Below are 26,661 nucleotides of genomic sequence, written 5' to 3' on the forward strand. Positions count from 1 at the left end.
AATCTTGATGTGAATGAAAGGGGAGAGGGAGTGGGAAAGGGGAGGGTTGCGGGTGGGAGGGACGTTATGGGGGGAAGCCATTGTAATCCATAAGCTGTACTTTGGAAATTTATATTCATTAAATAAAAGTTAAAAAAAAGAACATTTAATGAATAAATGAATTGTGCAAGTCAAAGATAACTACACAGAATAAGGAGAAGGCAATGAAAACATGAGAAGAAATAATGAATATAGCTCTTACAGGTTCTCGTAGAAACCATAATATTCTTATTTCAAACAGTTTGATAAGAGGAGCCCTTTATACACCACCATGTCTGAGATAAGGAATTTGGTTAGAAGGATGAATTCACACACTCAGCTGTGGTCAAATTGGAATTGAAATTCAAGCCTCCGTGATCATAATCTAATGCTTCTTCTACACTGCAAACTCTATCAAGATGGGAATTCTGTCTAATAGTTGATAACTATACTTTTCTGGGAAAAATAACTCAACGGTCTTCATAAGGCGAGCATTGCTATTGCCCCATGATTCAGCTGAAGGCACTGCATTTTAGAAAGATTGAGAAACTTGTTTATAAATAGTAAATTGCAGGATGATAATTTGAGCCCATTTCTTTCTGAATCTAGATCTTAGTCTGTAAAGCTTTCTACCAATTTAAAAATGATGACCATTTGATGCACTAAATCAGATAAAGAGCACCAAAATTACATTTCCAGTCTTCCTTAATATCTGACTAACCTTTAATGTTATCCTTTTCTTTTAGATAATAACTTCATGCACTACTTCATTGTTTGAAGATTTATATTTTATTTTTAGATGTATTTATTATTTATTTGAAAATAGAGTTATAGAGCAAGAGAAGGAAGAGAGAGAGAGTTTCCATCTGTTGGTTCACTGCCTAAATGGCCACCAAGGCTGGTACCAGAGCCAGAGTCAGAGTTGGAGCCAGAACCAGGAGCCCAGAGCTGCTTCTGGGACTCCCACATGGGTGCAAGGCCCCAGCTACTTGGTCCGTCTTCCATTGCTGCCCCAGGCACATAAGCAGGGAGCTGGATAGGAAATGGAGCAACTGTGACTCAAACTGACATCTATATGAGATGCCAGCACTACAGATGGCAGCTTAACCTGCTATGCCATAGCATTGGCCTGACACGCAGTGATTTCTAAGAATATTGAATATATTTGTGAATTTTTTTAGGCCTCCCTCTTTCTAGCTTATTTTTACCCATTCTTAATACTTCATTTGTCTTTCAAGGAAAGATTAGTGGTAATTTATTTCTACTATTAAATATCTACTTGCTAATTTCTTTCTCAATCTTTGGTTTATGTCTTTATCATGAGTATCTCCTCTTTTTATCACCTGGATCCTCCTTTTCTCCTTAAAAAGCATTGTCCCAAGCAGTGGGAATTTATTTAAATAGAGTAGTTAAAATGTGCATGTCCCATATCAGATTAGCTTGATTTGACTCCTGGATTCAGCTCCTGACAGCAATTTCCCACCAATGCAGACCTTGGAAAGTAGCAATGCAGGCTTAAGTAATTGGGTTCCAGTCAACCATATGAGAGAGCTGGATAGTGTCCCTGGCCCTGGTACTATTGCAGACATCCTTGGCCATTACAGACAATTGGAAAGTGAACCATTGTATGGGAGCACTATGTCATTGTCTTTTATTATCTGTCTTTCTCCTCCTCTGTCTCTCTGACTCTCAAAATAATTAATTAAATTTTAAATATATTCCCAATACTCTGATAGTCCTGAACTAATAACATTGCTGAAGTGTCAATCAATGCCTTTTATCACTCTTTATTGACAAACAACTTTCACTTAGAATAGTTTTAATTTATTTTTATTTATTTGTGAGCAGAGAAAGACACACACACACACACACAGAGAGAGAGAGAGAGAGAAACAAATGGAGAGAGCTCCCACCCACCATGAGGTGCTACAGCCAGTAGTTAAGAATGCAAGCCAAGTATAATACCTAGGTTTCAGAAATCTAATTACTTGACCTATCACTGCTGACTCCCAGCGTCTGTATTGGAAGCAAGTTGGAAACAGGAATTGGATGGAACCCAGGCACTCTCATGTGGTACATGGACATCTTAACAACTATGCTAAGCACATGTTCAAAAAAATAGCTTTAAATTTATGGCTCCATAAAAAATTATTCTAAGCTTTATTGCAAAACAATCCATAGTCCTCCAGACTACTGTCTTTTGGAACTCACAGGAGTGTAGTAATAATACATTGCAGATATCTTTACATAGCATTTCATTTTGTAAATCCAATTTAGCATTTTAGCTCTATCCCACTTCAATTGTGTGTGTGTATATATAGCTATTGATTCAATATCATATATCTTTCCCCATACTGTTAGCATATTCTGAAACAATTCAATCTGCCAATCAATAATTCTACATTGTTCAAAGGCCAATCCTAAGTACCCCATGTTTTTTGATTGTTCACTTAATTATATCATTTTTAGACATATTCCGTCTATGGTTGAAACAGCTTTCCATGGTTGTTTATTCACAAGTATGTGCTATCTGTGGTATTTATATGTCTTTTAAAAAAAGTTTTATATATATTTGAAAGGCAGAGTTGAGGGGTGGGGAGAGACAGAGAGAGAACCATCAAATGGCCGCAATGGCCAGGACTAAGCCAGGCTGAAGCCAGGAGCTAAAAGCTTCAACCAGGAATCCTACATGGTTTTCAGGGGCCCAAGCATTTGGGCCATCTTCCACTGCTTTTCCAGACACATTAACAGGGAGCTGGATCAGAAATGGAGCAGGGACTGAAACTGGTGCCCACATAGGATTGAAGCTTCACAGGCAGCAGCTTAACTCACTGTGCCACAACTCCAGGACTGATATCTAAACTTCTTAAGGATAAGGACCTCATTTAATTAATTTAGCAAAACAGATTTTTCTGACCTCAGAAACAAACGTGAAATATATACATGAAACTCAGGGCATAACTCAAATGGTTTTGTCTTGCTTATAGCGTGGTCGATTGTCACATGCACCTGGTAACCATTATATTGAAGTCCTTCTATAAGCTACATTAGAATATTAAGAACATTTTTGGACTTTTTACTTTACTTTGAATCCAAGACAGGGCTGACTCAATGGTGACAGGTAAAGCAACACCGTTTTTAAGTGAATTAATCGAAATATAAATAATGACCAAAGCTCATCCTAGTGACTTGGATGTTTCATGAAATATGATATTGCTAATAAGCAATGGTATAAAACCGTTAAGAATGCACGAACCTCTATCATTATCAAGTTCTTGTCTTGGAAGCAAAGAAGTTTTAAAGCGACTGCTTCATGAAAATCTGAGTCTCCATCTATTATAAAACACTCGACTTTCCATGGTCTTGACAAAGGGTACAGTCTAGAACTCTTTGTGGGAGGAGGTAACACCTCTCTCATCTGAGTCACCAGTTAGTCATGGTGTCTTATCCCTGTCTTGGTGACATTATCAAAAATGTTTTTATTCTTTCTCTTGGATCATTTAAATCAGTATCCAAATATGCTGCTATCTCCCAGGCTAAAATAACCCTTATGCCAACTCAACTTTCTTCTTAAGTTTCCATCTGCAAATAATGTACCATGTTCAATACAACAAAAATACAAGACACCTTACTATCCTTAAGACAGTGCTATCTCAGTCAAATGGAATGTTTTATATGTTCTTATTTAAATATTTATTTAATCTTTAATTTTCATTATTCATCAGAAAAAGTCTAAATATGTGCATTTTAAACATAGGGAAATTTATATGAAAATATTCTTTTTACATGAATTTCACTTGACTTAAAACATCTGAAAGAGGTAATTTCAAAACACACTAAACATAATAAATATAGAACTTGGTTTGTTAAAAACCTACAGTATAGGGCCGGAGCTGTGGAGTAGTGGGTAAAGCCTCCACCTGCAGTGCCAGCATCCCATATGGCTGCCGGTTGGAGTCCTGGCTGCACCTCTTCTTCTGCTCTTATTTTTTTAAGGTAGCGTTATAAACAGTGAGAGAGAGAGAGACAGAGAGAAAGGTTTTCCTTCCATTGGTTCACTCCCCAAATGGCCGCCATGGCCAGCGCTGTGCCGATTCAAAGCCAGGAGCCAGGTGCTTCTTCCTGGTCTCCCATGTGAGTGCAGAGCCCCAAGCACTTAGACCATCCTCAACTGCCCTCCCAGGCCACAGCAGAGAGCTTGACTAGAAGAGGAGCAGCCGGGACTAGAACCTGGCACCCATATGGATTGCCAGTGCTGCAGGCGGAGGATTAACTAAGTGAGCCACAGCGCGGGCCCCTGCACCTCTTCTTATCCAGCTCTCTGTTATGGCCTGGGATAGCAGTAGAAGATGGCCCAAGGCCTTGGGCCCCTGCATCCATGTGGGAGACCAAGAAGCTCCTGGCTCCAGGCTTTGGATCAGCACAGATCTGGCCTTTGTGGTCAACTGGAAAGTGAACCAGAGGATGGAAGACCTCTCTGTCTCTGTCTTTGCCTCTCCGTAACTCTTTCAAATAAATATTTAAAAAACATCTACAGTATACATTCATGTAAAGGCTCAACTTCCAATTCCAACTATGTTTTAGACAAAATTAAACATTTACACTAATCAGCTTCCTAAAAGTGCTATTTTTAATACCTATAAAAGACAACTCATTCTTAAAAGTAAGCACATACTTAAGTTCTGTAAGCCTTGCCTGTGCTTTACCACATTTTTTAGAAATAGAATTAAGTAACATAGATTATTATTTAGGGGATCCCAATACAATCCCATCAAGGTGGCATGTACCAATACCATCTCACTAGTCCAAGTGATCAATTTCAGTTCACAATTGATCACACTGATAGGTCTAAGAGTCAAAGGGATCACACAAACAAGTCTAGGGTCTGCTAATACCAGCTGATAGAATCAAAAAGGGAGAGAATGATCCATCATGGGAAGCAGGATACACAGTAGACTCATAGAATGGCAGATGTCCTAAATAGCACTCTGGCCTCAGAATCAGCCCTTAAGGCATTCAGATCTGGCTGAAGAGCCCATGAGAGTATGTTAGGCATGGAAAGCCAAGACACCCTGGAAAAAAAAAAAAAAAAGAAGACCTAAATGGAAGATCTCTGCAAGTGAGATCCCAGTGGAAAGAATGGGGCCATCAAAGAAGTAGGTACCTTTCTCTGAAGGGAGGAGAGAACTTCCACTTTGACTATGACCCTGTCGGAATAAGATCAAAGTCGGCCAATTCAAAAGGCTTCCATAGCCTTGGCAACTCATGACTAGAGCCTAGGGAGATTACTGACGCCATAAACAAGAGTGTCAAATTGTTAAGTCAACAACAGGAGTCACTGTGTACTTACTCCTCATGTGGGATCTGTCCTTAATGTGTTGTCCAATGTGAGGTAATGCTATAACTAGTACTGAAACAGTATTTTACACTTCGTGTTTCTGTGTGGGTGAAACTGATTAAATGTTTACTTAATATATACTGAATTGATCTTCTGTATATAAAGATAATTGAAAATGAATCTTGATGTGAATGGAATGGGAGAGGGAGCAGGAGATGGGAGAGGTGTGAGTGGGAGGGAAATTATGGGGGGGGGAAGCCATTGTAATCCATTAACTGTACTTTGAAAATTTATATTTACTAAATAAAAAAATTTAAAAAAAGAAATAGAATCAAGTAACATAGATTACTATGGCATTTTGCACTGACATGCATACCTAATTTGTTTTGTATACAGTATTTCAGACATTTCAGTTCACTATGGCTGATCAATGCAACCATGCTTTTGTGTTTGATCCTTTTCCTTGGCCTGCTCAAATTAGGAAAGTCTTTGTAGGCAAAGACACACAAAGACACATAATAAACTAAATAATTTCTGATTACTATATTAAATGTTAAAACAGATTATATGCATTTCAAAGGATATAAAACAATATGCATTTCAGAAAAAAACTGCTGAGAAAAAAATAATTCAAACATCTTAATCCTTTACTTTGGAATTATAATTGTCAATTAGTATGTTCAATATATGAATTGAAGATGTATTTTTAGTTACTCAATGAAGCTAAATATCATTGAAATGTGACTACAAAAGGGAATATTTTTTCCTTCATTATACTATGTTTCATTTTATAATTATAATAAATAAGTTGAAAGCCTCAAGTACCTTTTCCAGACCTTCTTCTTTCAGACTGATGACATCCAAATCAAAATCTGTTCTTAAACCATTGGTTTTGTTGAAAGTTATTCTTCCTGTGAGGCCTTCCCAATGTGCCTACGGGAAAAGGAAAAAAAATAGATTAATAAATAAATGCTTCCCATAAAAATAGAAAAATTATTTTTATCATTGTTCATAAATTTACATTGCTACAGATTTTAAAAGTATTTTTCTTCTGAAATATGAGGGATTTTTTGAAAATAAATAATGTAAGTTTCAGTGTAAAATTTATTGGAAATTTTTCTTTTTATACAGAACATTTTTCCAGGAATGATTTTTTTTCTGTAAAAAGTTTGATGATTATGTTGTACATGGTGAACCTCTTTGTGCAAAGTGAGAAGAATTTAGTCATTTATTATGATATATTAGATACTTAATATCTCTCTGGGGAATACAGATAGAACTACTGTTGGAAAATACCATGCCTACAGTCATAGTTATATGAAATGAAACTTATTTTATTACAGTAAAAGAAACTGAAGACAGGAGAATCAAAGTTAAAGTACTTCAATTATATATTTTCCCCTCAGAATAATTAACTGAATACTTTCCTTTTCCCTAAGTAAGACTTGGAAAAGCATGTTATAATCACTTGATGGAGACAACCTTTTGGCTCAGGATGGTAAGCTGCTTTCTGCAGCGTTGGCATCCCAGATAATCACTTGATATCAAGCTCTGTTTCCTATAGAAGAGCCTATTCATGTTGAAGGAGGTGGGCATATAATAATCTAGCAACATAATGTGCACATCATTGACAAGTAAGCAAATACCTGGACTTTTTAATACAAAAAGTTTTACAATTCAATTGGTTATATGGAAATAATCTAATGTTTTCCATTATTTGTCATTTGGAAATAACTTGAAAAAATATACAATATAAAATTTTAAGTAATGTAATGTATACTCAAAATTATAATGTTTGAAATCATATGCAATGAGACCCCAAAGACTAAAAGTTACATTTATTAGTAATTGCAACAGAATACCATTATTACTACTTTTCTTAGACTTCAAGAATTTCTCAGGTACTTAGGTGCTGTGATTCCAAGATAGTTTTAGGTTAATAAATTACCAATGAAATAGAAAAAATATATAATATAAATGAATATTCATATTGCAACAAAGCCTCATTACAGCTAAATATGTGTTTATTAAGGAAGAGGATAATTATATTTTACCAAACTTCTCCCAATGAAAGCACATTTCAGGTGGTTAACAACGATATGGAATATTATAAAAGCAGACAAACTGACCAAGGAATACAGGCATAGAAGTGCAGGACAGTAAAATTTATCTGGGATAGACAGTATAAATAAAATACATGACAGGAGCCTGTAAAACTAATAAAATTATATCAAAAATTCAATTCTGAAATTCTTGGTAGCCAAAGTGAAGAAGAAAATATGGAAACACAGCAAATAAAGACCATTGTTTAAACTGTACTAAATGCTCAGGAGAAACATTTCCTGGTACTGAGACCAAAGAGAAACTTCTCCTGTTGGTCTTCACAAGAGGAATACTGTGTAATTTAGCCAACAAGATTCCAATTACACACTGCAATGAATACAATGGGAAATGTCATTCAACTGTCTTTTAAGACCGCTGTCATAGCAAAGATGAAAGCTCAGCTAAACTTTCATTCATGAACTATTCTAAGCTAACATTTTCTTCCATTATAGGAAGAATAGAAGGTATATACATATATATCATCTTCAAGAATGTTTCCTTTTGTCCCTATGTACATGCCTGGTCTACAACAGACATAATCAGAAACAGGCTGAAGCAAAGAGCCTGAAACTCCCTCCTTGTCTACCATGTAGATGGCAGGAACCCAAACACTTGGATCATCTTCTGCTGCTTTCCTAGGCTCATTAGCAGGGAGCTGAATGGAAGTGGAGCAGCCATGATTCGTACCAGTACTCATATGGGATGATGGCATCCCAGGCAGTCCCCACTGTGCCACAATGCCAGCCATTATATATTTTGTTTTATGTTAACTGTTAAAGTAATGAAAATAAGTAGATATTATATTTAGGAACCATACATCTAAATAGCTATACTTTCAGTCTCATAAATTAACTATAATTTTAAAATAGCCCAAATGACATTCACTTAAAAATACATTTCATGTTTTGTTGCCTACAATTTGAATACTTTCTTGTTTTTAGTTTTTTACCATAATCACTATTTTTGGATTATAAACACTTTTTAAAATATCTAGATCTCCATATAACTGGAAAGTAATACATGTAAAGATTCAGAAAGGTAAATGGTAACAGTCATAAATAACACTTTCCATGTCTACAATCTTTCATCTACTTACATCATCACACATTTTGATGAATATTTCATTTATGTATAATGGAAGCCCCCCTAGTGTTTCATATTACTTCGTAAAAATATTAACCTGGCTCATATTGGAGAAGAGGAAAAGATTAATTTAAAAGGTGAAACTGATAGATTACCTACTAGAACACTGTAATAATCTCATTTCACTCAGTTTAGGGACAAGGCAGAGTGATTCCTCTTGACATACCTCTTTAATCAGGCTCATGAAGCGGGTGCCGAAGCGCCAGGGCTTGTGTCGATTACACTGCAAAGAACTGACTGTCATCTGCGGAAACTGTTGAACAGCCACAGAAACGACATGCACAGCATCATACATCAGGGCAGCGTCAGTCTGAAAGGCAAAGGCAAAGGAAATACAGAATCACTACAACAAGTGACAGCTGCCTTTCAGAGTGGAAAGAAAGAAAGGGTAAGGAAAACACTTGTATATATCCAGTTATCTTCAGACATGGAAGAAAAACATTATCTTCACCATGATCTTGTTCTCTAAAAAAAGATATTGTGATCAAATCCCCACATCAGCTCCAGGAACACTTGACCCAGACTCCATTTCCTGAAGTGATAACCTAATCACATGCTGTCCATGACTGTCTGTGGAAGCAGGACAAGTGTGAAGATGTTCTTTGTTTCCCTTTGTCACTCTGTTCCTATCTTACTCTTTCTCCACACACACACACACACACAGTGCAATGGCTAACATTTTGAATGGTTACATTAATGATATGTGGTATGTAAAAGTCTATAAACAATTCCCTGTGTAAGAAACAGAAAAAAATATTCACTTAAAAAGCTTATATATCCTGATCTTTTCTTTAACTCAATTTTTCTAAAGATTCAGTTTCTGAAATGATGCTACAGTTTTGAATCTCAATATATCTATTAACCCCTTTTCAGAAACTAAGCATAATCCCTTGTGCTGTTTTCTTTCCCCCAAATTTCCATATGAATAAAAGTTCATTTGGCTTCTCAAGTAAAACGAATATCAATTCTATTGTGTTTGCACCTGCTCAGATGACCAACCACTTTAGAGTCTGATGACAAAAAAATAAAATAAAATGTCTATAAGTTATAACAAACCAGAGGCTTAGTGAATGTCAAGTTTGTGTTCAATCGTCTCTAACATTGTGTTTGACAGATCAATGCCAGTCTCACTACCTACAGAAGAGGGCCACACTGACAGTGCTGGTAACAATGAACTTAGGGCCATCTGTTTGGCATGGTTTAGAATAAAAGCATATATTTCCTCTTCTCATTCACACAATTAGTGAGCTGTGAAATGAATTCCAAAATGAATAGGAACCCCGTAGATTATAGTGTTTGCCACAATACAATACAAAATGAGTACACACAGTAGCTTTCATGCAAATCAATCCTAAGGAGCTTTACCATATAAAATAGAAGATGGATAAAGAGCACAACGCATTGACAGAACATAATAAAAATAGCATTTTATGGTTCATAAATCTTTGGGGAATATAACTCAGATGCATAACATTCATTTTACAATACCAGATGACTACTTCCACATACTCTAATGGCTGCATAGTGAAAATCAGAGCAGTGGAGTTGACACAGGCATACATTATGAACCTGACAATCAGATTCTATTTGTCTCTGACCTCAGCTAATATTCAGAAGATATATTTCATATAGCACACAAGTTGAACAAAAAGCAGTTATCAAGGCATTAAAGGGACATTTTGTCAAAATAAAATAAAATTTTAAAATATACCACTGTGAAAGGAGTTTCAGAGGAAAGACCACTAAAGGAAAGATAAAGAGCAATTTTTCAAAAGCCTCTCAGAGGGAGCTTCTAAAATAAGACCGGCAAAGACTATTCTTGTAAGTTATTAATGAGTCAACTTTTATTTTTTTTCTGTTTCTTTATTTTCCACAGATTTTTAAGATACATTTTAATATGTAAGAAAAGTTATGAACACATTGCAATTATTCCAAGAAAGAAATTTTGATGTTTCCATAAAATAAAGAAAGCAACACAAATTAACACATTCCTAGTTTCCATGAAAATATTCTTTCATTTTTTAGTGAGTTATGCAGTGTTTTTAATGACTTATTTATTCATTTGAAGGGCAGAGTTACAGAGATGGGGAGAGAAAGAGAAAGAGAGAGAGAGAAAGAGAGAGAGAGAGATCTCCCATTCATTGTTTCACTCCCCTAAAATTACTGCAATGCCTGGGGATGGGCCAGGTCAAAAGCCAGGAGCCTGGAACTCCATCTGGTCTCCCACGTGGGTGACAGAGGCCCAAGTACTTGGTCTGTCTTCCATTAATTTCCCAGGCACATAGGCAAGAAGCTGGATTGAAAGTGGAACAGCTGGGACTTGAACCAGCACCCATATGGAATGCTTTTGTCACTGGCAGCAGCATACCCACTGCACCACAATGTTGGTCCTGACTTATGTAATCTTTTATGATTCATCATAGAATAGTTATCCTGTGTGAAAATGCTAGAATAGTTCCATTATCTGACAATGCTAAAAAAAAATTACCTAGTGGGGAGTTTGAAAAATCTTTTTTATGTTAAATATTATGTTTACTTGTTTTCAAGGTAGAGGGAGAAACAGAGTGAGAGATGGATTTTACACCTGCTAGTTCACTCTCCAAATGCCCCAAACAGTCAGAATTTGGTCAGGATGAAACCAGGAGCGGTATATCAATTTATGGAGTCGCGTTCAATAACGGTTCTGTTAGAAGGCTAGTAATGCTAATCAGGAACAATTTTATGAAAAAGTATATTGAATTAAATTTTAAAACATAACACAAAAGGCAAATATGTGTATATGTTTCATAGCTACTTTTAAAAAGGCTTAAAACTGGGGCCATGCTGTGGCACAGTAGGCTTAGCTTCCACCTGCACTGCTGGCATCCTATATGGGAGCCGGTTTGTGTGCTGATTGCTCTTCTTCTGATTCAGCTCTCTGCTATGGCCTGGGAAGGCAGTGGAAGATGGGCCTTTGCACCCACGTGGGAGACCCAGAAGAAATCCTGGCTCCTGGCTTCGGATTGCACAGTTCCCACAATTTCAGCCATTTGGGGAGTGAACCAGCAGATGGAAGACCTCTTTCTGTCTCTCCCTCTCTCTCTCTGTAACTTTGGCTATCAAATAAATAAACAAATCTTTTTAAAAATGCTCTAAGCATTAACTGTAACTTGACCAATCAAAATTAAATGCATGTAAAATTTTGTTATTAAAATCAACATCAGGTGTTTAGATACGCCTGTAGTCGTTTTCAAACTAAACTACGAAGATAAAAGCAGCAGTTAAAACAAGACAATCTCTCTTATTTTCTTTTTTAAGTATAATTACATATATTCCAATAGACCACACTTACTGGAAAATTAGAACGTCTGTTCTCCCTGAGGGTACAGCCCAGGAGAGGGACAGGGAAGATGAGACAGCATAGACAGAGGTAAATAGGACAGAGCTAAATGCAGACCTCCATGCTTTACTGCTAGTCCATGCGCCTATCAATTAGATTGGGACCACACTTGAGAGTCAGACTCCAGTGGAGCTGGAGCTTTAGTTTTCTTTCTAAAATAAGTTAGCTAAACCACAAAAAATGTATCTCGGCCAAAAACTTGTTTTGAAAACCTTTGAAATTGTGCAATATGGTTCTACACATTTCAGTAGAACTACAGTGATCTTTCTAAATGAGTGTCTAGGAAAGATCATGAGAAATGCCTGCAGATACATTTATATATGCATGAACATTCTCACTAACTTATTGCTGGGTTTATCTTACCCTTAATCTAATTACTTTTAGGAATGGAGCCTGTTACAGGAATACAGATGGAAGAGTGACAAATGTTAATTTCTACAGCTAAGTTATCACCAAGAATTTGGCTTAGTCCCCTAGTGCTGCTTCGTCTATATTAAGTAACCTCATGGCTGATGAATCTTTACTGGTTGAAATAATTGAAATATATGTTTATATTTTCTTTAAATCCTGAACAAGTCATTTATATGTACTTAGATTTCATTTACAGAAGAATATGGTACTAATCAGTAATTACTAAGCATGTCCATGTTGATTGCATTTTATGTTATTTCTGATCCTAATTGCTATTACACTGAACATTTACCTTATAACATTCAGAGATTGGCACTGTAGGAGTTAAGAAAAAAGTTAAACATAGATTTGATTTCCATGAAATGTGAAGAAAAAAAAAGACAAGTAATTCCAACAAATAAATAAATCCAACACAGGAAAGAACATTGATACATAAAATTTATCAGATATACTAAAGATTGTCATTAGTAGATATTTCTCAAAAATATTTTCCTTCTAATGGAAAGGTATTAACAGATAACTCTGTCTTCCCTATAGTTTGAGGAATAGTTCAATAGGCATCCACTCACTAGGAGAACTTAGGCTATATTCATTTCCAACTTATTTTCTTTGTTGTGCCAAGTACTATTATAAGTGCAATAATACATCACTTTTTGCTTAAGGCTTTTACATATTAGAGTTCTTGGATGAAATACAAATATACCCAATATTGTATTAATAATTCACATTTAATAGTAATCATTCTTAAGAGTGATTAACATATATGTTCACATCTTGATTATAGTGATACTTTCATGACTGCACAGTTGTGTCAAAACTTGTCAAAATGTACAATCTGGGCCTGGTGCTGTGGCACAGTAGGTAAAACCTCCGCTTACAGTGCCGGCATCCCATATGGCGCCAGTTCAAGTCCCAGCTGCTCCACTTCCAGTAGAGCTCTCTGCTACGGGCTGGGAAAGCAGTAGATGATGGACCAAGTCCTTGGGCCCGTGCACCCTTTTGGGAGATCCTGAAGAAGCTCTTGGCTCCTTGCTTCAGATAGGCTCAGCTCCAGCAGTTGCGACCATTTGAGGAGTGAACCAGCATATGGAAGACCTCTCTCTCTGTCTGCCTCTGCTTCTCTGTAACTCTGCCTTTCAAATAAATAAATCTTTAAAAAATTATACAATCTGAATATGGTGAGTCTATTACACATAAACTTTATTCCAATACAGCTATAATAATAATAAAAGACTGAGTATTTTTCTGGGAAAATGGTCTATAGATCTCATTTTATTCTAGGAGTATCTCAAATTATCTCAAATTAGGGATTCCTGATCTGTATCTTCTTTCTTTCTTGCACATTCTAGTCTTAATAAAACTATATTTCCCTCATCTTTTCATTTTCATTTCTAGATCATATGTATTCTTTGGATAAGTCTATTTTGTAATACCCCTCACTATTCCTTATATAACCTTGTCCATAGTAAGTGTATAAAAGCATTTTTCAATAAATAGAAGAATTCAACCAAAAAGTTCATTTAAACAGTAAAAGAAACAGGTATCAGAGAGGTCTGAATAACAATCACACTTTGCCATCTAGCTAGAATGCTTTCCCTCCCAGAGGTACAGTGAACCAAATCTGCCAACAGCTAAGACCTGGGAGGAATGTGAGTGCAGCCTCTGTCCCATTTCTAAATGAATTTATAGTAACAGTTCCATGAACACATTTATCTTTCCATTAAATAAGTGCAGGCAGGTCCCCTTTGAGAACTGAATGTTAGCTGGCAGGTGGCAGAACCATTCTGGAACTCCTACGTCTCAGATTTTGCTCATTTCTCAATTCCCATCTGAGATACATGGGGATAGCACAAAGAAATGCATGGTCTGATTAACAGAATATAGGTTTATGAATTCTGGCACTTTCATTTACTCAGTCTTTTAACTAAAACAAATAACCGATTTTTAAAATCCCCTTTGCCTCATTTCCTCATTTTATAATTGAAAATAAAAAGTGATGTTCTGTCATATATCTTCCTTGTTGGAAAAAGATGAGATAGTTCTAGGAGAAAACAATCAGAAACATTGATCCTTCAATTATAAGCTGCAGATATTAATAGTGGGTGGGCAAGGGGGTGGACTGTACCCGTGAGAGCTCCCTTGCAGTCAGCTTTGCTCCAAATGCGATAGAGAGGCATCTACTCTCTGAGTAAGGAGGGTGCCACACATGGGAAGGCAGGCTGGTGTTCATTCATTCCGCTGGCACAGTGTAGCCAGCACTCTGCCCGGCACAGAGCAGGTGCACAGAATCTGCTAACTAAACTGAGGGACGGATGAAGAAATGCCCTCAGAACCCAGTCAGGAGCCAATTGCCAGAGACAATTCTCCCCGTGACACTGCAGCTGCCATTAAACATTCTCTGTTGCTGCCTCTTTGTACTACTCTGAAACAGAGTGTTTTACCAGCAGCTGTGTGGACTGCACAGACTGCATGAGATAATACATTAAAGCAGTTTGCACAGTTCTTGGCACATGCTGCATAGGCAGGTGTTAGACGATAACGGTGATGATCTCCAGAAGACTGGTAATCTCTTCAAAATGGACATGTTCCAAAACAAGGAGCTGGTTTAGAAAGTATAATGTTTAAACCCTTCTGCACCCATTGCTAACCTAAATGAGGGAACAGGCTTATGCTGTTCAAGGAAGCAGATCAGGTTTTTGAAGGAGAAGGAGCCGCAGGAAATTATCACACAAGGACTTGATTCCTGTAAAATGTTGTGTGTACAGAATGCCACAATTCTATTGAAGTCAGAACTACAAAAAAAAAAAAAAAAAAGGAAGGAAGGAAGGAAGGAAGGAAGGAAGGAAGGAAGAAAAAAATCCCAAATACTCACAGGTTACTGACAAATTTGAATGTATAAAGGTAAATGTTATACTGTTTTCTGTTCATTGTTAAATGAAGGACTGTTGTTGAGCAGGTAATTTAATGCCAACAATTTCAGTCTGTACATCTGACTTTTGCTTTTCTAGTCTTTAGTTTCTTTACCTGTAAAAGCAGGGATCATAGAGATTTTATAACATTCTACAATTTACATTCATTTTACTGTAAATACACATTTTGTTCTGATTTTATACAATCATAATCCACACATATATGCCTTCTCCCCACAATTACTTATGCTTTGTGATTGTTTAGTAAGTTTTTGTATCACCAATTAATGCAAAATAATTAATGAGGGAAATCAAAGATCACCTTTCTGCAGTAATAATCTATGCTCACACTCTATATTATTCTTCCTTGATCTTATAAAACTTGCTGAAATTTGTATTGTATTTTTTATTTTTTGTTTTAACTACAACACTATTAAATTTTTCACACATGTCAAAATCTTCTTAACTCTTCAAAGAGGGAAACTAAAATCCTTTCTCTCTTACTCAGAGTCTTTCACTAATATCCCAGTATTTTAGTTCTTTTGCTTCCTCCTACACAATAATAACATGAATCTGGCTTTTCTCACATTTTTTCACTAACCAGAGAGATCCTCTACTGTAGATTTTATAAAGAAATTTCATAAACTGCATGATAAAAGATCTTTAAACAGAATGTGGACTTTGCCTCTACCCAGATGGCCCTGAATGTCCATCGAGAAGTAACAGGGATATGAGGCTCGAAAGCAAAATTTTAAATGGAGGAGAAGAGGTAAAACTGGAATTTGTTCAATCTCACAAACATAGTTTAAGATGAAAATATGGGGCCAGCGCTTTGGCGTAGCTGCAGTGCTGGCATCCCATATGGGCGCTGGTCCGAGACCCAGCTGCTCCACTTCCAATCCAGCTCTCTGCTATGGCCTGGGAAAGCAGCAGAAGATGGCCCAAGTCCTTCGGCCGTGCACCCATGTGGGAGACCTGGAAGAAGCTCCTGGTTCCTGGCTTTGGATCAGTACAGCTCTGGCCATTGCAACCATCTGGGGAGTGAACCAGCAAATGGAAGACTTCTCTCTCTCTCTCTCTTCCCCTCCTGCCTCTCCCTCTCTCTGTGTGTAACTGTGACTTCCAGGTAAAATCAATAAATCTTTTAAAAAGGATGAAGAAGAAAATTCAAATTCAACAATGCTCCAAAGACAAATGAAACAGGCAGTAGTGAATGTTAGTGATTGCTGGTTTTCAAACTAGAAATATCCCAGCCCAATGAATGTATCAATTTGTTTGGTGTTCCTGTGAATTTATGAATTTGAATAAATACACATGTCTCTCCAAATGAAGCTTTCTGGATTAAGCTAAACATAACCAAAACCAATGACTGCTAATTAGCTTATTTTGCAATGAAATCTATGCATTTTGACTTATTTATGCTCATTTTGTTTGAAAGGCAGACAAACAGAGAGAGAGAAAGACAGAGAATGTCTTCAATCAGCTGGTTCACTTTCCAAATGCCTGTAACAGCAAAGGATCGGACCAGTTTGAAGTCGGGAACCAGGAACTCCATCTGGGTCTCCTACATGAGATGCAAGGAGCCAAATATAAGCCATTATCTGCTTAGACTGCCTATAAGTAGGAAGCCTGTTCAGAAGCAGAGAGGTCAGGACTTAACCAGGCACTCGGAAACAGGATTTGGGCTTCCTAATGGGATCCTAAGTGCTATGCCAAATACCCACCCCTACTTAGCTGTGTTTATTGTTGATTTTGACACTAAGACTTTAATGACCCTCTATGTTTCAACTACACAGTTCTGGGTATTCACTTTTTCAAGAACTCTTGCTAGATGTAGATGTCATTTTTCTCAATAGCGCTCACAAGATAATTTTATAAACAGTATTATTTCCCTGGAAGCTTTTAGAGCTTTATAAGAAATGAAATTCAGTACACGAAATTTTAGTTACAATTGCTAAAACCTTAGAATATTAAAATTTACATTGTTTCCAAGAATTGTATGTATTCACCATGAATATTTTGTGTATTATTTTTATTTCCAACATGAGTCTTTTTAAAAAATTTTTAAAGACCACATGAAGGGAGTTGCAGTCTTTATTTTTTTAAAGAATTTTTTTGTTTATTTGAAAGGCAGACATACAAACAGTGAGGATGAGAGAGAGAGAGAAAATCTTCCATCCACTGGTTCACTCCCCAGATGGCCACAATGTCCACGACTGAGCCAGCTGGCACTTGAAACAGCATCCAAATGGGATGCTGGCACTTCAGGCAGAGGCATAGCATTCTACACCACAGCGCTGGACCCCAACATGTACCTTTAAGATGCACCATATCCTAAGCAGAAAATCCTGTTTGTTTTTACTGCCACACTTTCCAAACTGATTTAAAAGATTATTCACAAATTCTAAGATATTTAGGTATTTTTCAAACATAATATGGAGAAATTCTTCACTTTTTAAATATAAATTATTAAGGAATAGCTGTGAAACAGGTTAGAAAATGCCAACAGGAGCTGGTGCTGTAGCATGGTGGATTATGTTGCTGTCTTCAGTGCCAGCAGGTCTCAGTTGCTCACTTCCAATCCAGCTCCCTACTAATGCACATGGAAAAGCAGCTGAGGATGGCCCAAGTCCTTGGGCCCCTGCACCCATCTGGGAGGCCCAGAAGCTCCTAACTCCTGGCTTCAGCCAAACCCCAGCCATTGCAGCCATTTGGGGAGTAAAAGTATAGATGGAAAATCTCTCTCTCTCTCTCTCTCTGCATGTGTGTGTGTGTGTGTGTCTCTCCTTCTTTCTCTCTCTCTCTATCTCCTTCTCTAAATCTGCCTTTCAAATAAATTAAAAAAAAAAACTTAAAAAAAGAAAAGAAAGTATCAACAGGTTTTCAATTTAAAGTTCCATTTAACTAATGTAATTATTCTTACCTAATTAAATTTTTCTACTAAGATCAGTCCATTGAGATATCTCACTCTTTTAAAATGTTCTGTGAGGCTCTTACTAACATGCAGGAACCATACTGTATTGAAAGGATTGTTAATGAACTCTCCAGCAACAATGCACTAGCTTCAATAATTTGGACCCTTTTAAATCTGGTCAGCTTTTCTACTACACTTGGAACTGCTATTGATCTAGAGAAGAGTCAATATCAAGGGGAAATATTCTTTGCATTATCAGTTGGTCTGCAATGATCCATTTTCTTGACATTTGTAGCTCAAAATAAGTTCTTATATTTAAAAATTATACTTATCAAGATTTTTTATTTATTTTTTCAATATAATGAATTGAAATTAATTTTTATTGTGTTAACAGTTTGTGATTCTTTCTAATTGATACCTGGGAATATTCAAGCCAAAAATACACAAGAAATTTGGGTCCATGAATTCAAATATTCATTTAAATAAGAATTCAAAATCTGTATAAAAATTGATAATTCAATACTTCATATATAGTTCTCCCAAACAAAAACATGAGATCATAATAGCCATCTATTTTAAGCATGATTTGAAGAAAAATGTCAACGCTCAGTTTGACATATTTCTTCATGACTTTTTATGTTCTTATTTAGCTTTTTAAATTAGGCTTATTATTATTTTAAATAAAATTATATCAATTTCTTTCAAAAATGTGAAAAAGTAAAATTCCATAGAAAACTTATGGGGCTTGGGTTTTTCTCTTTGGAACTTCTCAATAGCTAAACGAAGTCATGTTATCTTTCTTATCCTAACTTTCTCATCTTTAAAATAAGAATGATAATCTACAACACAGAGTTGATGAATGTGAACTATAAAGCTCATTAAATGTGCTGCAATTATGGAACAGTTTAACTGAGAATCTATAATATGTTAGCATTAAACAAATGTACTGAATGTAGAATTATTACCTTCTAATTCTTTGTTCCTTAATTATTTGTACAATGAATGTAATGTGGTGGACAAATTTAAATAATTACTAACATATTCCATAGTATTGTGAAAGCACAAAATTGGGGCACACGTGAAATGGCAGAGGAGCACACACTATACTAGCCAAAGAACATGGATCAGAATTTTGTCTGAATCAATACAAGCCTTCGTGCATTTATTATGTTGGTTCAGGGACAATCAGAACAAGAATTGGAGCAAACAGCTTCCATGGTGCACTGCTGTGAATAGCATTAAGGAAGAAATCATAGAGGACTCTAAAACCAAATGCAAACTAATACTCTATGAAGCCCTTTAGCCAGAAGGTTAATAGACTGACAGCAAAATTGAAAATGACCAATTAAGCTCTATCAGTTAACTCTTGACATTTACAGTTTTGAGTTTTACACTCTTGATGAAATAAATTATAAATCACAAACCAGTACCTAAAAGACTTTCATTATAACATTTTCTTGCACTGAATATTATGTATTTGGGGAAATTATTTCAAAGTAGACAAAGAATAGGAGGTAAGGTTGATGTCACTTTATTCTTGAAAAACCAATAGTTTGATAAGCTCTACCTGTTTGATTTGAAAGCTAAACAACTGCAGCCTAGGTAAGATAGGAAGGTGATTTCTGGACAAGACTTCAAAGAAAGGTGAGGAAGAATAGCAACTCCACAGAAAGGTCAGCCAAAAGAGAATGCCAGAAGGTTTGTAAAATGCATGAGAATAATAATTGCTAAAAGAAAAAAAAGTTTAAGAAAGAACTAGACAGTAAAAATAGACTATGTTATAAAATCTTTCTTGGTTAGTTGAAACAAATAATGTGATAAGTTTATTCTAAAAAGAAATTCAAATTAAAAGATATTCCGAATTAGCTTAACTTTATCTTTGATCTTAGCTTGTGTAGCAAATTTATAAATCTCACAGAAGGGATTCCTATAACATATGAACAGTATGAAGTGTATATGTAAAGTGTGCACTGACCTGGATTGCGGTGATGGCACCCAAGTGTGTCCAATGATCCTTGGTAACTATTGAAGAGACTCTTGTGTTTCCAAAATTCAAGCATCAGATGATTTTTTTCCTCCCTTGCATCCCTAAACCTGAACCCCTCTATTACCCTTTCAGAATTATTTTCATATATCCTTCAATAGCTTCTCTCTCTTACTTCTTAAAAACAAGGCTAACTGATGAATATCCACACTCTATTGCATTTTGAAAGTAGAAATACTGCAAACATAACCATCTTTCTATGTAAAATGCTGAATAACAGATCAGAGTTGTGGTGTAGCTGATAAAGCCATCACTCGAATCACCTGGGTCCCATATGGGTACTAGTTCTTGCCCATCCTGGCTGCTCCATTTCTCATCCAGCTCCCGGCTAATGGCCTAGGAAAAGCAATGGTGGATGGTCCAAGTGATTGGAACCCTGTCACCTACACAGGAGACCTGGAAGAGGCTCCTGGCTCTTGGTTTCAGCCTGGCCCAGGTCCAGACTTTATGACCATTTGGGGAGTGAACAAGCAAATGGAATATATCTCTGTTTCTCCCTCTCTCTCTCTCTCTCTCTCTATGATTTTCAAATAAATAAATAAATAAATATTTTTTAAAATGGTAAAGAAAATTCAAAGATTTTTATACTTAGGTATTTGTACCAACTTTTATTAACAAAGATGTTGATACAAAGGCATTATACATATCCACCATGCAAAATAGAAGAATAAAGTTTACTTTTACTTCTTTATACTTTTGCAATTAGCAGAATTTCAAGAACTACACATGTCAAAAAATTAAAAGAATGATGTTTACTATAGGTACAAAAAAGAATAATAAGAATATCTCATGGTTTTTAAATTTTAATTTACTTATATTTATTTGAAAGGCAGACACCCACAGAAAGAGTGAGAGAAAGTGAAAGATCTTTCTCACCTCCACCCAACGCACACACTTGTTCACTCCCTCAAATGCTCACAATAGCCAGAGCTGGGCTGACCAAAGCCAGGAAACTGTAGCTCAATCCAGGTTTCCCATGTGGATGGCACAAACCCAGATTTTGAGGCCTCACTGCTCCCTTAACGGGTATGCATTGGCAGGACACTAATGCCAAGCAGTGCCAAGACTCAAACCCAAGCATTCTGATATGGGATGTAAGCATCCCAGTGGGATAGTATCCACTCAGCTAAACACCTATCATGATAGATCTTTAGCGTAATAGGTCAATTTCTAACTCTGTTCCTCTGAATGATAATCTTTTTTTTTTTTTATCAGAAAGAAAGTAAATACCTAACAAAAAATTTGGAGTGAAATATGACTTTCTATAACACCTACCACATGGCACTGTTGTAGGCTTTTTATAGGTATTACTTAATCTTCAACAATCTAATATTAATAAGCAAAGCAACCTGAGGAAGTCGGGTTGAAATCACCTAGTGACTAAAACCCACACCTGAAAAATTCCTTTCTGCTTTTTTAATGTCAAACTACAACAGTTTAACTATAAATTGCTGTAATACATATCACTGAGCCTAACCAATATAATTACCACAGTGTTCATCCTTTTTCATTCCTTGATGACATAAGCACATATTCCTCACCCAGGGATGAGAGCATCGGTAACATTTCTAGGTAAATGAAACCACATTCTTCAGCAAACACAGGTGAATAATGACACGTTTACATGCACTGACAAGAGCTAGGAAATGTGGTTCTACTATCCTGAAGAACAGCCTTGCGATATATATCAAGTACCAACTGGGACACTGTAATTCCACTTGGGAAACTTATACAACGGAAACAAAGGGACAAGGTCACAGAGGTCTACATATAAATATGCACATTACAACATGGTGCACATTTTTTAAAAATATAACACCCTAATTACACCCTAATACAGTTAAGGAATATGTAACTGAAATTTATAGCACTACTAAAATTACTATCTAATTTACTGACATGTGAAGATGAATATTAAAATTTGTAATTTCATATTACAATGTAACATATTACCATTATAATGCCCTATAATAGTACAGAATCATATCAGGAAATATTTTAGAGCCCATTATCCATGCTCCTAACTTTCTCAGAGGAGGTTACAGGCCATTTTTCTTCTCAACAGCATGGATCTGTTTAGATATATGTATACACACAGATATTGTACTTATTTTTATTATTTTAATCAAAACTGGAATGTTCTATAATTTGCTTTTTAAAAACTTGTGAGTACATCCTTTCAAGTTAGTATACAAACCTGCCTCATGTCTTTTAACAAATTTCAGTTATGCAGATTTTTAAGATACACATTACAGTATTGCATGGCTTTATTTCTGTTAGCAAAAGATCATATATACAATGGCTTCAAAGACCATAATGGAGCGGAAAATTTCCTGTTTCCTATTTTGCCATATCTTTTCTGGTTATGAGTGTAAATCTTCCCTACATTGTTCAATACAATAACATGTTTTACTGCTTTGTAGCCTATGAGCAATACTTTGGATTATATAGCTGAGACATGTAGTAGGATACACCATGTAGGTTTGTGTAAATACACTCACAATGTTCCCAAAAAGATAGCTGCCTAACAATACCTTTCTCAGACATGTTTTTGGCAATAAGTGACACATGACTATATGTAGGAGTGGAACAAAATATATCTTCTTTTTTTTAAGATTTTATTTATTTATTTGACAGGCAGAGTCACAGACAGTGTGAGAGAGAGAGACAGAGAGAAAGGTCTTCCTTCCGTTGGTTTTCTCCCCAAGTGGCCACAATGGCCGGAGTTGCACTGATCCAAAGCCAGAAGCCAGGTGCTTCCTCCCAGTCTCCCATGCGGGTGCAGGGGCCCAAGCACTTGGGCCATCCTCCACTGCCTTCCCAGGCCACAACAGAGAGCTGGACTGGAAGAGGAGCAACTGGGACTAGAAACCGGCTTCCATATGGGATGCTGGCACCGCAGGCGGAGGATTAACCTAGTGCACCACGGTGCCATCCCCACAAAATATATCTTCTATGCTCTATTATTAATTTAAATATATTGACATCTTTCTTCATAAATATATGAAGGAATAATATGATAAGTGGTAATGGTATTATAGAAAAATGCACCCTTGTTTATCATTCTGTTTCCTGTAAGAATGATTTCCTCTTAGGTAGGAAAAGATGCTAAAGTGATTATAGCTTGTCAGAAATAAACTAACAAATCGAATAAAATTTTCCTCATACTTGATGTTTGAGAATTATAAACTGTAAGAATTAATGGACCAAAGGAAAATTAAAATTTCCAATTAGAAGCAGTTGTTTCTTCAAAATTCTAGGTAGTATCTACCATTTACCTAAGTAGCTTCTAATTTTCCAGAAGTTAAACTACAAATTTTCTGTCCTCTCGTATGTAAACTCCTCCAGAAATAAGTGCTAGACACCGAGATTGCCAAGGAAGATATAAAGAGCTGTCCAGATGACACATAATTCTAAATGCAGCCCCTTGTGAACAGCTATAAACAATCTCCTTGCAATCCACTGAGTCAGGAGACATAAAGAATTATTTTCTAAATATGGACATCAAAAGGAATTAGTGATTAATCGCATAGTATCTTAAAGCTTTTCCACAAGCATTGTTCTGTTAATTAACATGGTGTCTGTTTCCTGCAAATGAAGCCCTAAGCTATTAAATAAAATTACAGCAGCACTCAATAAGAATGGAACTCATTTGGAAACATGCTAATATGCCTTTTTTCTGTCTGGAGTAGAACCCTTAGCAGGCGGCTCAGCTCTAGAGGAAAACACTCCGAGGAGGCATTTGGTCATAAAGACATACTCTAGTTACCTAAAACACAGTTTGATAGTCATATACCATGATCAGATGTTTTTAAACAAATGTCATTGTTTTATATACTTATTTATATCTAGCTTCCTTGTTAAAAAATGTTTGAGGTAGGTGTAAACAAATGTCATTCTCCAACCAAATGCTCCAACACTTCAATTTGTGTTCATTTACGTCAGATATGACTTTAAGGATCAATACATTTCAGAAACAATTTAGGATATCCCTTCGATATCTTCAGTGTTATTAAATCTTCAACCACAAATACTTCTCTGTATATTTCCTAAAAATTGGGATATTTTATTACACAATCACAGTACAAATTACTAAAATCGGGAAATATAATATCTCATCCACAGTCAATGTCTAAAACTCCATCTCAAATGACACAGAATACTTAGTATGGGCATATATAAAGAAACAGAGAGGGAATGATAAAAGAAATGGAGAAAGACATAAACAGCTAATGCTCTAGATATGTGGAAGTTCATTATACTGTTCTTGTAAGTTTGAAATGATTATATCAAAGTAAAACTATTCTAAGGTGAAGAACAATCTTCAACAGAGTTTTTTTTAAAGTCAAAGTAATTATTAGAAACATATACTTGATAATTGACTGCTTCACTTTTAAAAATGTCTCTTGTGGGGAGCAAGTGGGACTAGACTGTTACTCGAATTAAGACTTGTTCTATGCATCTGCTCTCCCATAATATGGCGCTGGGAGAGGAGGAAAACAGCTTCTACACAGCTGCCTCCAGTTCAACCAATAAACTGTAGGACCTGCTCCTGATTGGAGGAGAGCAGCGTACTCGGCGTGTGGGTAGCAGAGTTGGGATTGGTGGAAGAGGACTATAAAGGAGGAGAGAGACAACATGCACCAGGAACATCTATCTGAGGGAACATCTGAGCAGCCCCCGAGAGAGCTGGCCGGCGGTGTGGGAAAAGCGGCAGGGGGAACCGCCCTTCCACGGAGGTGGAAGGGTCGGTAGCCAACCCGGGAAGAACCAGCAGCAAACCCGGGGAGGGCCGAGCAGACAAAAGAACAGCGCAGGGTCCTGTGTCGTTCCTCCACGAAGAGGGGGAGCGACAGTCTCTAAGTTTTAAGGTGATTTATTCAAGTTCCTCTAAAAGCACCTGTCTAGACACATTGAACAGTCATTATAAGCATAAGTGGAATGAGTAGATAAAGTATATCAGGCAAATATATTACAATGATGCCAATCTTTGAATGTGTTTTTCTTAAAATAATAATCCATTTATACTAAAATGCTTTCAGTTATTGTTTGGCTCCTAATTTTAATTAATGCATCTTGCAAAATAAAGGCAGGTTAAAATGAGCATTATTATGGTTTATTTATACAAAGGGAACAAAGTCATGTATTTCATATATACAGTTTTAAGAGCATCAAGATACTTCCCACTCCACTCTCCTTCCCTCTTGCTTCCTCCCCCTTCCTGTTTTTTCTTAATTTTACAATGACATACTTTCAATTTACTTTATAATTACAAGCTTAATCTCCTACTAAATAAAGTATTCAACAAGCAGTAAGTAGGAAAACCACTGTTCCTCAAGAGTATAGACAAGGGCTAGAACTGTTTATATTTTTTAATTTAAAATTTTTTACTTGACATAAAATTGTATGTATCACATATAGCATTGAAAATCACTAAACTTGTCTAAAGAATAAGTTTATTACCTCCCATAGGAATCACTTTGTGATGAGAATACTTAATACCCACTATTTTTGCATTCAAAAAACACAGTATTTCATCACTAACAATAATCACTATACTGCCATACTGTACAATGGATTTCTTGAACTTATTCCTACTATTTAACTGTGTCTACATATCCTTTACCAACCTCTCCATCCATGATCACCCACGCCTCTGGGAACCAACATTCTCCTCTATACTTGTAATAAATCTACTTTAAAAAAAAGTCACATGTGAGTAAGATCATATATTTATTTTCTTAGCCTGGTTTAACATACTTTTCTTCAAGTTCATCTGAATTGTCACAATCTGTGACAAGATTTCAATATTTTTAAAATCACTGCCTGGTATTCTTTTAGATCATATTTTTTATAAGTTCAATATGTTGCAGTAAACATATAAGTACATAAAACTCTTTGGAACACTGATTTTATTTCTTTGGATATATATTCAATAGTGGGATTGCTGGATCATATGGTAAGAATTGTTTACATTCCGATAGGATAAAGTTCATTTAACAATATTTTTGAAATTTAGATTTTATTAGTGATGTAAAAATCAAACAGGTAGTTCATAAAAATGACTCACAGAATGTTTGGAGAAACTATGGTTCAAAAAATGCATAGGGGGGCCGGGACTATGGCACAGTAGGCTTAGCCTTTGCCTGCAGCGCTGGCATCCCCATATGGGCCCCACTTCATGTTCTGGCTGCTCCTCTTCCAATCCAGCTCTCTTCTGATGGCCTGCGAAAGTAGTGGAATATAGCCCAAGTGCTTGGGCCTTTGCACCCACATGGGAGACCCAGAAGAAGCTCCTGGATCTTGTGGCCATTTGGGGCATGAGCCAGTGGGTGGAAGACCTTTTTCTCTGTCTCTGCCTCTGTCTGTAACTCTGCCTCACAAATAAATAAATAAAATCTT

General features: G+C 36.3%; 1 protein-coding gene across 6 annotated transcripts in view; it reads right to left on the bottom strand.

Moving 5' to 3' along the window:
- The window catches only part of GRIK2 (glutamate ionotropic receptor kainate type subunit 2), a 733,451-nt gene that overhangs the window by 274,393 nt on the left and 432,397 nt on the right, over nt 1–26,661 (bottom strand). For all 6 annotated transcript variants that reach the window (XR_011388963.1, XM_017345301.3, XM_051855437.2 and 3 more), the window contains 2 exons: nt 8,769–8,912; nt 6,182–6,289 (listed from right to left, as the gene is read on the bottom strand). Coding sequence is in view for 5 of the 6 variants with exons in the window: in XM_017345301.3 (XP_017200790.1) it covers nt 6,182–6,289; nt 8,769–8,912 (252 nt within the window). In the remaining variant the exon portion in view is untranslated. The remainder of the gene's footprint in view (nt 1–6,181; nt 6,290–8,768; nt 8,913–26,661) is intronic.

Source organism: Oryctolagus cuniculus, chromosome 5, assembly GCF_964237555.1.
Source record: "Oryctolagus cuniculus chromosome 5, mOryCun1.1, whole genome shotgun sequence".
NCBI lineage: Eukaryota > Metazoa > Chordata > Mammalia > Lagomorpha > Leporidae > Oryctolagus > Oryctolagus cuniculus.